This window comes from Schistocerca gregaria, chromosome 3 (genome assembly GCF_023897955.1).
Source record: "Schistocerca gregaria isolate iqSchGreg1 chromosome 3, iqSchGreg1.2, whole genome shotgun sequence".
Taxonomy (NCBI): Eukaryota; Metazoa; Arthropoda; class Insecta; order Orthoptera; family Acrididae; genus Schistocerca; species Schistocerca gregaria.
Window position 1 is genome coordinate 916,411,471 of NC_064922.1, and position 14,444 is coordinate 916,425,914.

General features: G+C 44.8%; 1 protein-coding gene across 2 annotated transcripts in view; it reads left to right on the forward strand.

The window, feature by feature from the left end:
* LOC126355499 (cuticle protein 16.5-like) overlaps window positions 1-11,907 on the forward strand; it is a 31,863-nt gene extending 19,956 nt beyond the window's left edge. Inside the window, exons 1-2 of one of the 2 annotated variants that reach the window (XM_050005829.1) lie at window positions 11,174-11,224; window positions 11,364-11,907. In XM_050005829.1, the coding sequence (XP_049861786.1) occupies window positions 11,213-11,224; window positions 11,364-11,825 (474 nt within the window). In that variant the 5' untranslated portion in view covers window positions 11,174-11,212 and the 3' untranslated portion in view covers window positions 11,826-11,907. Of the gene's footprint in view, window positions 1-11,173; window positions 11,225-11,363 lie in introns of those variants that run through there. The other variant, XM_050005830.1, reaches the window with a different exon arrangement.
* Window positions 11,908-14,444: the final 2,537 nt, after the last annotated feature.

Genomic DNA, 14,444 nt, shown 5'->3' on the forward strand with positions numbered 1-14,444 from the left:
CGTTGGCAGTGAAGTTGCGCATCATGCACAATATTGCCCACAGTGTGAGTATTAACACGACATCCTGCGCCTACACGAAACGCATTATTCAACATGCTGGCGTCGCTGTCAGGGTTCCTCCAAGCCATAATCCGTAGGCAGCGGTCATTTGCTGCAGTAGTAGCCTTGGGCGGCCCGGGCATGTCATCGACAGCTCCTGCCTCTCTGCATCTCCTCCATGTCCGAACAACAGCGCTTTGGTTCACCCCGAGACGCCTGGACACTTCCCTTGTTGAGAGCCCTTCCTGGCACAAAGTAACAATGCGGACGCGATCGAACTGCAGTATTGACCGTGTAGGCATGGTTCAACAACAGACAGGACGAGCCGTCTACTTCCTTCCTGGTGGAATGACTGGATCTGGTCAGCTGTCGGATCCACTCAGTCTAATAAGCGCTACTCATTCATGGTTGTTTACATCTTTAGGCCGATTTAGTGACATCTATGAACAGTCAAAGGAAATGTGTCTGTGATACAATATCCACAGTCAACGGCTATCTTCTAGAGTCCTGGGAACCGGGGTGATACCAAATTTTTTTTGATGCGCGTATTTTGAACAGGAACCCATGTCTGCAAGCGTACTGTTTCAGTTCTACGACTGTTTCAATTTACAGGTTTAACTCATCCACGTCTTCTTGAAGAATTGACGTAGTACAATTATTAGGTAGCAATTCTTATGGGTCTCTGGATTTAACTCCTATGCTACTTCTTGTGGAGTAGTACGCAAAGTTTAATTCACGGGACTCCTGTAGGGACAGAGGAAAATATGTTCGGACGAGTTCTCGCCGCTGCACTAGAAACTGAAAAGTACGAGGTGGGATGGAGAGAGTGTACCATAACGTTCTTCGTAAGAACAGTGTCTGTAACAACATTGGTGGTTGCCACTTCGAGCCACTGTTTAACGCATCAGTACTGTTCTGTACGTAAAGTATGCAGGGTTGTTCTTTGTTTCGGAATAATGTCAACATGTACTGTTTATGTGTTAATACAAACAAATGCATTTGAGTGATAAATGGATGTTTCGTTATATTTCCTTCCGAATTTTTATCTAATAAATGCGCTGTGTTACACCTAATTCAGTTCATCAGGCAGAATTGGATGAGTTAAACATCTTCACTGAAAGTATCCTAGAACGGAGACTGTACGTTTCCGTATATGAGTTCTTGTGCAATCCGTACGTGCTCACTCCACTCTACAAGAAGAGAATTTCCGGAAACCCCGTATATGTGTGTGAACCTACTAAGGGGCTAGGCTACGGCTACGACATTACTGAGGTCAGTTTTAGCCAGCAGCACAGGAGAGAGGATATGAAATATGGAGAAATGGCACAAGCTTCAGATCTAAAATTGAGAATAAATGTTTGTAGTTTATGGAAATGAGTTGTGGTACCGAGAACACACGATCGCCTTAAGTAAGCGAAGAAGGACACTAAATGTAAGACGAGAAGAAGAGTTTCATTGTAACTGAAAGCAGGTTGACTGAGTGCACTGCATGAAATTATATAAATATTGTCTTCCAGGTTAATTATGAGATGAATAAGAAATTTCATACATTTGAACGTAATAGATGAACTGATCTATTCAAACCATGTTCTTCACAATCTCTGTTAGCGGCTTTTAAAAAAATATTGAGGTAATTTACTGCGATAAGCGATAAAAATATGCATATCTGTGTAGACTGTTTACAAAGATCTGGGAATCCTGAATACTTTCTCAGATATGAGAGTAGTTTGAAGACTTTTAAGTAATAGAACACAATACGTTGTGTTCGACGACGTGTGTTCATTGGAGACAAACGTATCGTCAGGTGGGCCTCAGGAAAGTGACCACTCTTGTTCCCTATGTACAGAAACGATCTGATGGATACTGTTAGCAGCGGCTATTTACATTAGATTCTCCATTTTACTGGTTGTTGAGCTGCGTGGCTATGGTTTATATTATTTTACGAAATACTGCAACCACCTAATTTTTATCTATTTTTATTGATACCATTACGCGTTTCGAGCTTTCACCCACCTTCAGTTGGCATAGCACATGTTTAACATTGAGTTAGCCCGTCGCTAAAATATCGACTTCAGTTTGTATGCTGCAGCTCCCTTTCTATCTCACTTGTCGTGGCTTCAATTTTTCGCATTTACAACTGTCGAGCAACATGTTTTCTCTGCATATTCCACAAAACCAGCGCAGTATTCACCATATTGCTGCCAAATGAAGATGGGCGAAAGTTCGAAACGCTTATTTGCATAACGAAGTGATTGTTGCTGTATTTCTTGAAATAATACTGCAATTGTTGACTGATGACGCCGTGGTGTACGAGAAAGTGTTGTGATTGACTGTCTGTTGGACGATACAGGCTCACTTGGAAGTGTTTTTTATTTGGAGCGATTAACAGCAGCTTGGTGTAAATGTGGGTAAATTTTCGTTAACGATGACGAGTAGGAAAACAGTCTTGTTAGAATACAGTATTAATGGTATACTGCTTGTCATGACACTTAACATGATTAAGTATCTAGGCGTAACGTCGCAAAACGACATGAAATGGTACGAGCACGCCGGGTCGGTCGTGGGAAAGGCAAGTGCTCGACTTTGATAGATTGGGAGAATTCTAGAATCAGTAGTTCATCTCTGAAGGTAAAAACTTGTACCAGGGGCATTCAGTAAGTAATGCGACACATTTTTTTCTGTAAGCAGGTTCGCTTTATTCTTGATACCAGTACATCATATTATTCCCCTCCCTTTTGACTGTGAAACCCTATTTTCAACGTACTCTCCCTTCAATGCGACTACCCTTATGACATCTTACAGGGACCACTCAACAGGTTGACGTCGGAACCAACGTCATCTCCCATCAGTAATCTCTACGTACTGCTTCCCGTTGAATGCAGCCCTCATTGGCCAAAATAGACGCCAGTCGGAAGACTAGAGGTCCGGTGTGTAGAGTGGATGAGAAGGAAGAGTCCAATTAAGTTTCCTGAGTTGCTCTCGGGTGGGCAGACATGCTTGAGGTCTCTGCGTTGTCATGGGGAAGGAGAAGTTCGTTTGCATTTTTGTGGTGACAAATACGCTGAAGTTGTTTCTTCCGTTTCTTGAGGGTGGCACAGTACACTTGAGAGTTGATAGTTGGACCATGAAACAGGACATCAAACGAATCAGAGTCCCAGGGTGTCGTCGCCATGACTACCGGCTCTGTGTAGGGATTTTATCTCCCATTCGGAGGAGAGGTTGTGAGGCACCACACCATGGTTGCCATTTGTTTCCGGTTCACCTGTAACGACTTAGACAAAAAACTGTCACGATCAGCCTCGTAATTGTGCGAGAAATACCGCACAGATGGTCCTTCGTTGCTCTTAATGGTCTTGTGTTATGCAGGAAGGAACCCAGTGGGCCCAACAGGTGGACGAATGTGTCGCTACTACTAACAATCTTCAACAGCTGAGCAGTGAGGAGTTATACCCTGATCCATTGATCTCCTCGAATGAGAGTGTCCGCACGTTCCAACATTGCAGGTGTCACAGTTGTGTTCGGCCGGCCGGAACGCAGGAAATCGCACAGTTATGCTCTACCTTGTTGCGAGGACAACACACACCTCTCCCAACGACTCACCGCGATAGGTCTCCGCAGACAATCTGCAAACGAGTTCTAATATCTGCATGTTTGTATGAAACAAAATCGTCATAACTTCGGATCGGTTGTGAAGTTCAAACTACACGGTTGTCCGCTGGGCATGTTGAGAATCAGTAAGCGCATGCATGTTTGGTTTAGGGACGAAACCCACATTCATTTGGATGGGTTCGTCAATAAGCAAAACTGGCGCATTTGGGAGGAGTGGGAATCCGCATTTCGCTATCGAGAAGCCACCCTCAACAGGTGAATGTGTGGTGTGCAGTGTCCAGTCACGCTATAATCTGTGAGATATTCCTTGATGGCACGGTGACTACCGAACGGCACGTGAAGGGTTTGGAAGATTATTTCATACCCATTACCCAAAGCGATCCTGATTTTCACAAGAAGTGGTTCTTGCAAACCATCGGAGCAGGAGAATGTTTTATGTTCCGGAGGATCACTTTGGGTACCACATTCTGGCTCTGGGGTACCCAGAGGCCACTGGCTTAGGCTTCGATTGGCCACTGTATTCTCCTGATCTGATAGCATGGGACATCTTTTTGTGGGGCTGTGTTAAAGACAAGATGTTCAGCAATAACCCCAAAACCATTTCCGAGCTGAAAAAAGCCATTCAAGGAGGTCTTCGACAGCATCGATGTTCCCAAGCTTCAGCGGGTCATGCAGAAATTTGCTATTCGTCTGCGCCACAGCCTCGCTAATTGTGGCAGGCATATCGAAGCTAAATCGGAATATCTGTAGTGAAGTTTATGTATTGAATAATATGTGTACACGCCGTAGTTTGTAGTCAATTTAAAGGTTTTTTTTCATATAGTTCAATAAACCTCACCCTGTATGTATATATTGAACAGGAGGGGCGAAAGACTACCTTCCCTAGATTACACACTTTTTAATTCGAGCACTAGGGTCTTTAGCTTTTCGGAAGCCAAACTGATCATCATGTAACACATCCTCAATTTTCTTTTCGATTCCTCTGTATATTACAGCAACTTGGTTGCATGAGCTGTTAAGCTGACTGTGCATTAATTCTCGCTCTTGTCGGCTCTTGATATCTTCGAAGGTACGATGGTATATAACCAGTCCCATAAATTCTACATACCAACATGAACAGCCGTTTTGTTGCTACTTTCCGCAATGATCTTACAAATTCCGAGGACTGTTTTTTAGCAGCACGTGGTGGCCATGCGGTTCTAGGCGCTGTAGTCTGGAACCGCGCGACTGCTACGGTCGCAGGTTCGAATCCTGCCTCGGGCATGGATGAGTGTGATGTCCTTAGGTTAGTTAGGTTTAAGTAGTTCTAAGTTCTAGGGGACTGATGACCTCAGATGTTAAGTCCCATAGTGCTCAGAGACATTTGAACCATTTTTTTGAATATTATTTATTTCTCCTGTCCAATTTTATTTAAGTCGTCCAAAGCACTTTTAAATTCTTATTGTAATACAAGATTTTCTGTCTCTTCCCAATCGATCCCTCTTCCTGCCGCTGCTACGTCATTAGACAAGTCCTCCTCTTCAATGCACTGTTTCCACCTAACCACCATCTCATCCTGACTAGCCTGATAAATCATCAGTAAACACTTCCGGGCTAAATGGCCGGGGTCGATCTGTAGAACTTCTTCTCCCTGACGTTTCGTTCTCAACTACGCAGAAGATCTTCCAAGGTGAGTCGACGACTGGCTGCTAGGACCTGGGGTCGCCGCTTATATGGAGATCGTAGAGGGCGCCGCCGCACGTCACGTGGCGTCGATATGTAGCTATCTCTGGCAATCGTCTGTTCTCTCGATTGCAGGACTTGTCTAATGACGTAGCAGCGGCAGGAAGAGGGATCGATTGGGAAGAGACAGGGAATCTTGTATTACAATAAGAATTTAAAAGTGCTTTGGATGACTTAAATAAAATTGGACAGGAGAAATAAATAATATTAAAAAACAACAGACGATAGACAGAGAGAACTACATATCGACGCCACGTGACGTGCGGTGGCGCCCTCTACGATCTGCATATAAGCGGCGGCCCCAGCACCTAGCAGGCAGTCGTCCACTCACCTCGGAAGATGTTCTCCGTAGTTGAGAACGAAACGTCAGGGAGAAGAAGTTCTACAGATCGACCACGGCAATTTAGCCCGGAAGTGTTTACTGATGAAGACGCCGGCCGTGAAAGCCTACATGGGATGAATATGCCATGTGCCAACTTGTAACTAAATCTGAGGGGGTGCGATGGGGAGGTTCCCTTGTCAGGAACCAAGGTGTTTTGATTACTAGTGAAAGACGTTACTCCTAAGCCATAGGTGCAGGCAAGTGGTGCATATGGCCAGACAGTGTAGAAAATATCTAAGCGTGTAGCGGTAGTACTACAACGTCTCGCATGCAGTTATATCTATGCATGAAATGAACGTTTTTTTCAGCCATTGCCGTCCATGAGGAATAGTATGGGAAGATAGCGAATACATGCCGAAACCGTTTACTGCCATGTCTTGAGAAAGTGATTGTAGCATAAATAATAGGTAGCTCAGAGTACCTCCCTCAGCCATGGATCTGCTTCGAAGATATGCCATTAAAAAAAAACCTGAATTTCTCTGCTCTACCAAATCAATTTACCTTTGCAGATGACTTCATTTAGCTAAGATCGTGCTTTTTGTGAGCCTAGTACTCTTACGGCTATAATTTAATATTACATATATAGTTCCAGAAAAACACGGGAGAACTGCCGGATATCAGTAACGTCCTGCCACGATATTTCGGCGCAGAGTCTTCTGGCCATCTTCAGGTGAGTGCCACTGTAGTAGTACTGGCGAGTACTCGCTCAGCTCCGCTATTTAAAGCCATACTGAGGTGACATTTCGCATGCGCTGCTCAACGTGCGCGTTCATTACAGCTCCGTGCGCTGCGCCTCGCGCCCTACACGGTGAAAGCCTCGCGTATCGATATCAGGTCGATTTTCATCTTTATGCAGATAACTACGTCGACTACGAAGTTTCTCTATAACAGGATTCCAAGCAGAGTTTAGCTGATAACCGCTATCTCGACGGATAGGAATCTCGTTGTCAGACAATCTTATTTCCACGTATTGATTGATAATCGAGCTCCAAAAGTTTGCTGTATGTGCCAAAATTTTTGTGTCGTTGTAATTCATGGAGTGGTCTGTGGAAATACAATGTTTGGCGATTGCGGACTTGGTGGGTTGGAGAAGGCGAGAATGCCGTTGGTGTTCCACAATGCATTCCTGCACAGTTCGTGTTGTTTGCCCTATATACGATTTGCCGCATTCACACGGAATTTTGTAAACACCTGACTTACGCAGGCCCATTACATCTTTAACGGATCCCACCAGTGATGAAATTTTGGAACGAGGGCGAAAGATGACTCTCACTTGATTCTTTCTCAATACTCTGCCTATCTGTGAAGAAATATTCCTAATAAATGTTAGATAAGCAGTCGACCTGAAAGCCCCTTCCTCTTCCTTGTTCCGTCGTTTGTAGGTCTTCATCACTCTGTTCACTTGCCTAGGTGAAAATCCATTCTTCAGAAATACTTTTTGCAGGTGTTCCAGTTCCGCTTGAAGACGGTCGGCGTCAGAGATGGTATGGGCACGGTGAATCAAGCTTTTGAGAACGCCCATTGTTTGTACTGGATGGTGGCAACTAGTAGCTCGTAGATAAAGGTCTGTATGAGTGGGCTTTCTGTACACCGAGTGACAAAGTGTTCCATCACTCTTCCGTCGAACCAAGACGTATAAAAATGGCAGACAACCATCTTTCCCTATCTCCATTGTGAAGTGTATGTTTTTATGTATGTTCATGTGACGTAAACATTCTTGGAGACAGTCCAGACCATGAGGCCACACTATAAAAGGGTCGTCAACGTATCGCCAAAATACTGTCGGTCTAAAAGTGGCAGAGTCGAGTGCTCTCTCCTCAAAATCCTCCATAAAAATATTACCCATCAGAGGAGACAAAGGACTCCCCATGGCGACACCGTCAGATTATTCGTTAAATTCATTGTTAAATATAAAATATGTGGAGGAGAGTGTGTGCTCAAACAACGCTATAATGTCTTCACCAAACTAATTGCCAATGAGGTGTAGTGAGTCCACCAGAGGCACCTTTGTGAAAAGTGAAACCACATCAAGACTGACCAATAAGTCATTACTTTGCAGTTGTAGTGACTGAAGCAGACTGATAAAATCACCAGAATTCTTTATGTGATGTGCACACTTGCCTATCATTGGTTTGAGCAAAGATGCCAAGAATTTTGCCTCGTCGTAGGTGGCTGGTCCAATGTTACTCACAATTGGACGTCATGGCACATTCTCCTTGTGGATCTTAGGCAGTCCATATAGACTAGGTGGAACTGAACTGTTTGGTTTCAGTCTCTTGATGACCTCCTTCAGTAGAGAAGTACTCGATAAAAGTTCCGCTATATTTCGCACCACTCGGCTCGTGGGACCCTTATCGATTTTGCGATACGTTGAGTCACTTCAGTATGGCTTTAAATAGCGGAGCTCAGCGCGTACTCACCAATACTAATATAGTGGCACTCACTTGAAGATGGCCAGAAGACTCTGAGCCGGAATATCGTGGTATGACGTTACTGATAACCGGCAGTTCTCCCGTGTTTTTATGGAACAATCAGTACGCGGGAAAGCTTTAAATATCATTACTCATATATCCAGCAACGTTATTTGTCACCTATTTCTACGTATACAAAATTCACATCAGTGCTATTTCATTAAAAATTAAAATAGCTTCATCAGTTTCTGTCTCGACAGAACACAATAAACTGTGTTGCATTTTATCAATATCCGTCTGGCTGTACTGTCGCGACATAATGCGAAATTGTTAAGAAAATTACAAAAGCGCCACCCTCTTTGCAGCGTTATTCCTCAGGGAGATGCAATTTGCGCTGGCAGTGATTATGCTCACCCTGCTGTGGATGCTGGATATCCTCCTGCCAGTTAGCGAGCAAGGTTCTGTATGACTCTATCGGTTCTTCCATCAGGTGGTCAGGTGGTTTTCAGCATGAGTTTCTTGTTTATCAGTTTGTGTGTGTTGGTTTTCTGCAACATTTCATGTCGCAGAGTGCTGAAGGTCCAGCTGCAGTCGTACCCTTGCTTAACTTTGCTGCGTAAACCATATTCGTTGATGTGGGTTTCCGTAAAACTGACAGCAAGTGAGATTTTAATATAAAATAACCTTTGTTGTATGTTGTAGAAAGCGGGTGACAAGTTTAGACACACACAGTGGAAATATTATATAACAGCTAATAGGTAAAATATTGTCGCTATCACTGAACCTTTCATCATTCATTGCAATCGGGTGCTGTTCCGATCACTGCTCTATCAACAATCATATACAACCGTTCGCTCGACGAAAGATACGTACTCAAAGACTGGAACGTTCCAATTTTCAAGAAAGATGGAGTAATCCATAAAATTACCGGCACATATCGTTAACGTCGATATGCAGCAGGATTTTGGAACATATATTGTGTTCGAACATTATGAATTACCTCGAGGAAAACCGCCTGTTGACACACAGTGAACATGGGTTTACATAACATTGTTCGTGTGAAACACAACTAGCTCTTTATTCACATGAAGTGTGGAGTGATATTGACTAGGGATTTCAGATCGATTCCGTATTTATGGATTTCCGGAAGGCTTTTGACACTGTAGCACACAAGCGGCTCGTAGTGAAGTTGCGTGCTTATGGAATATCGTCTCAGATATGTGACTGGATTTGTGAATCCCTGTCATAGAGCTCACAGTTCGTAGTAACTGGCGGAAAGTCATTTAGTAAAACAGAAGTGTTTCTGGCCTTCCCCAAGGTAGTGTGATAGACCCTTTGTGGTTCCTTATCTATATAAACGATTTGGGAGTCAATGTGAGCAGCCGTCTTCGGTTGTTTGCAGATGAGTAATAAGGCCATCAGAAGATCAAAACAAACTGAAAAACGATTTATAAAAGATATCTGAAGGGTGCAAAAATTGGCAGTTGACCCTTAACAACGAAAAGTGTGTGGTCATCCACATGAGTGCTATAAGGAACTCGTTAAACTTCGCTTACACGATAAATCAGTCTAATCTAAAAGCCGTAAATCCAACTAAATATCTAGGTATTACAATTACGAACAGCTTAAATTGGAAAGAACACCTAGCTAATGTTGTGGGGAAGGCTAAATATAGACTGCTTTTTGTTGGCAGGACACTTAGAAAATCTAACGGACCTACAAAGGAGATTGCCTACACTACGATTGTTCGTCCTCTTTTAGAATACTGCTGGGCGGTGTGGGATCGTTACCAGATAGGACTGACGGAGTACATCGAAAAAGTTGAAATAAAGGGAGCACGATTTGTATTATCACGAAATATAGGAGGGAGTGTCACAGAAATGATACAGGGTTTCGCCTGGACATCATTAAAAGAGAGGCGTTTTTCGTTCCGACGAAATTCCAAATTTCTCCTCAAAATGCGAAAATATGTTGTTGACACTCACCTACATAGGAAGGAACGATCACCACGATAAAATAAGGAAAATCAGAGCTCGTACGGAAAGATATAGGTGTTCATTCTTTCCGCGCGCTATACGAGATTGGAATAAAAGAGAGTTGAGAAGGTGGCTCAATGAACCTTCTGCCAGGCACTCAAATGTGATTTGCAATGTACCCATGTAGATGTAGATTTGATTCAGTTCAGGTAGCTATGGTGTTATTACAGTCTACATAGGGGACACTGAGAACGGAATTTCTTACTGACTTATGGACGAAAGCCGAAACGATACCAAATATTACATTAAGCTATACAACGTGGCTTATGAAGTACGTCAACATTAGTTTGAATAACTTATTATTATGTTTGTAGGATTTTCACATCGACATAATTTCGTTTTCATTGATCGAGCACAACTAGATGTTGCATACTGACCCTTTTCTTTCATGATGATGATGATGATGATGATGATAAAGAGATCCCATACTCCTTGACAGAGCATAGGGGGCAATGCAGGAGACCTGCACCGCCGTACTAGGCAAGGTCCCAGTGGAAGCAGTTTGCTATGCCGTAATGGGGATGAATCATGAAAATGATGATGAATGGCACACAACATCCAGTCCCGTGCCGGGAATCAACACGGTAACGCTACTGCTACGCTACGGAGGCGGAGTGCAACTTTCATACACACTTAAATATTAAAAGGTTTTCACATTGAAACAGTGTATGCCAGACTGCACATCACCGTCACACGTCGTCCTCTACACCTCCATGCTGTCGTATTATTCGAGCAAATACTTGGATCAAAACGTCAGCAGAGATACGTATAACATAGGGTGTATTGAAACCTCGTCCGTTCAGGAGAACCTCTAGGTCAGTGCAGCGTGCGGAACAAATCCGCCGGGCACGAGACAACGCCCAGCACGGGACCTCACACAAGGCCACGACGTGAGAAGTGATACTTTCACGTTAGGTGACGCGCACTGGTCCGGCCGTGTATAAAAGCCGTGCCCAACACAGCAGAGGCACATTTCGGCAGCAGCAGTAGCAGCAGCAACAACTCACCCAGCCATGAACACCCTGGTACTTACTGCTACCACTGTGTGTAGATCGTTATAACTCACTGCATCAACAAACTGTGTATCTCCGTATGGAGGACTCCTGATTTAGGGAATTAACTGAGTAGTAAAGCACTGCCTAACGATACTTTTTCGTTTTTCAGATCGTCCTGAGCGCCGTCCTGGCCGTCGCCGTGGCCAAGCCCGGCTACCTGGGCGCCGCCCCCGCCGCAGTCGTCGCCCCCGCGGCCTACGCCGCCCCCGCCGTGGTGGCCGCCCCCGTGCACGCCGGCTACGCCGCCTACGGCCCCGCCCCTATCGCCGTGCGCTCCGACGGCTACCTGGCTGACACCCCTGACGTCGCCGTCACCAAAGCCGCCCACCTGACCGCCGTCGCCCAGACTCAGGCCCGTGACGCCGTCGTCAACGGCGCCGCCGCTCTGGCCGCCCACGCTGCCCACGCCTACGCCGGCCACGCTTACGCCGCCCCCGCTGTGGCGTACGCCGCTCCCGCTCCCGTGGCTTACGCCGCCCCCGCTGCCTACGCCGCCCCCGCTGCCTACGCCGCCCCTGGCGCTCTCGCCGCTGCTGCCCACCTCCACGCTAAGGCTGCTCTGCTGGGCTGAAATGTCATCCTGAACAACGTTCCTTTGTGAAGAATGTATATATTATACAATATTATCAATAAACTAAGACAATGATACTGTCTTCCGTTGTACTTTCCTTTTTTATATACTGTCTAATATACTTTCAGAACTGTCTACAGTTTCCATAGAGACAGAATACGCAGATTCACTCCTCCAGTACTGAGAAAAAAGATGCTGTAAACTAAGACAGAGTTAGGATGTATATTCTTACGCCGATACTGCAAAGATGAAGCACGTATGAAATAAAACAACAGACACAGCTGCTGCGGCCCGTTGCTCGAATTAAATGCGGGTAATGGGTCTCCATGACAACTGAGAGCAAAGTTAGTTTGGAAATCTTTACAGCTCAGTCCAAGATAACAATACACATAGATTCAGAATGCTGTGCACTAATCATAGATTGGTTTAAGAACATCATTCAACGTAAAAGAGAACACTGTTTACTAGTTTGAAAACGCTTACAGATCCGTCTGTATGTAACGTTCAGAGGAACTTCACGTAAAGACCTCGATCATAAAAATAATTTAAGTAGTTTGACGCACCCTACAGAGCGTTCCGAAACTCCCAACTTCTAGAACTTGTAGAGGGAATCAGTACATCATACACACATCAAAAAAAGTTTTGCATATCCTCGATTCCGAGAGTTGAGGAAATTGTTCAGAAAATTTGAATAGAGATCGACATAAACATCATTTGCGCCCTTTTTATTGAAAACCACAGATGTTGTATCACCATACAGCGAAACCTTCAGAAGTGGTGGACCAGATTGGTGAAAACACCAGCACTTTCAGTACCCTGTAGCACGTATCCTTGCATTGATGCGTGCCTGTATTCGCTGTGGCATACTATCCACAAGTTCTTCGAGGCACTGTTGGCCCAGATTGTGCCACTCCTCAACGGCGATTCTACTTAGATCCCTCAGATTGGTTGGTGAGTCACGTCGTCCATAAACAGCCCTTTTCAATCTATACTAGGCATGTGCGATAGGGTTCATATCTGGAAAACATCCTGGCCACTGTAATCGAGCCATTTCGTTATCCTGAAGGAAGTCATTCAAAAGATGTGCAAGATTGGGGAGCGAATTGTCGTCCATGGAGACAAATGCCTCGCCAATATGCTGCCGATATGGTTCCACTGTCGTGTCGGAGAATGGCTTTCACGTATCGCACAGCCGTTACGCAGCCTTCCATGACCACCAGCGGGGTACGTCGGCCCCACATAATGCCACCCCTAAACATCAGGGAACCTCCACCTTGCTGCAATCACTGGACAGTGTCAAGTTGCCTCCAGAGTATTGTCTGTTTGAAGGCATACGCGACAATCATCGGTGAACGGAACGTGATGCCAATCCTGACGGTTTGTTCTTTATGTTGTTGGACCCATCTACACCGTGTTGCATAGTGGCGTGGCTTTAAAGATGGTCCTCACCATGGACGTCGGGAGGGAAGTTGCTCATCAGGAAGCGTATTGCGCACAGTTTGAGTCGTAACACGACGTCCTGTCGCTGCACCCTAAGCATTACTCAGCGTGATGGCGTTGTTGTCAGTGTTCCTCCATGCCATAATCCGCAGGTAGCGGTCACTGACTGCATTAGCAGACCTTGGGCGGCCTGGGCGAGGCATGCCATCGACAGTTCCTGTCCCTCTGTATCTCCTTCATGTCCGAACATCATCACTTTGGCTCACTCCTACACGCCTGAACACTTTCCTTGTTGAGAGCCCTTCCTGGTACAAAGTAACAATGAGGACGCGATCGAACTCCGGTTTTGACAGCCTAGGCATGGTTGAATTATAGACAACGCGAGCCATGTACCTCCTTCCTGGCCTTCCTCGTGGAAATGATTGGAACTGATCGGCTGTCGGGCCCCCTCCGTCTAATAGGCGCCACTCTTGAATGGTTGTTTACATCTTTGGATAGGTTTATTGACGTCTATGAACTGTCAACTGGACTGTGTCTGTGATACAATATTCACAGTGAACGTCTATTTTCAGGAGTTCTGATGTACCGATTTTGAACAATAACCTATGTCCGCAAACGTACTGTTTCCGTTCTACGGCGGTTTCAATTCACAGGTTTAACTCATCAATTTCTCCTTGAAGAACTGACGTAGGCGTGACACCGTACCATTATTAGGTAGCAATTCGAATGGGTCACTGGATTTAACTCCTATGGATAACTTTTTGTGGAGTCATATGCAAAGTTAAACCCACGGGACTGCTATAGAGACAGAGGAAAATCTGGCCACTGCACTAGAAACTGAAAAGTAAGAGGTGGGATGGAGAGTGTGTACCAGAACGTGCTTCGTAAGAACTATGTCTGTAAAAACGTTGGTGGTTGCCACTTCGAGCCACTGTTGTAATGTATCAGTACTGTTCTGTACGTAAAGTATTCTCGGTTCTCCTTTGTTTCGGAATAATATAAACATGTACTGTTTAAGTGTCACTACAAACAAATGCTCTTAACTGATAGATAATGTTTCGTTATGTTTCCTTTCGAATTTTTACCTAATAATTGTACTGCGTTACACATAATTCAGACATGAATCAGAAGTGGGTGAGTTAAGCTTCTTCACTGAACGCGTCCTAGAACGGCGACTGT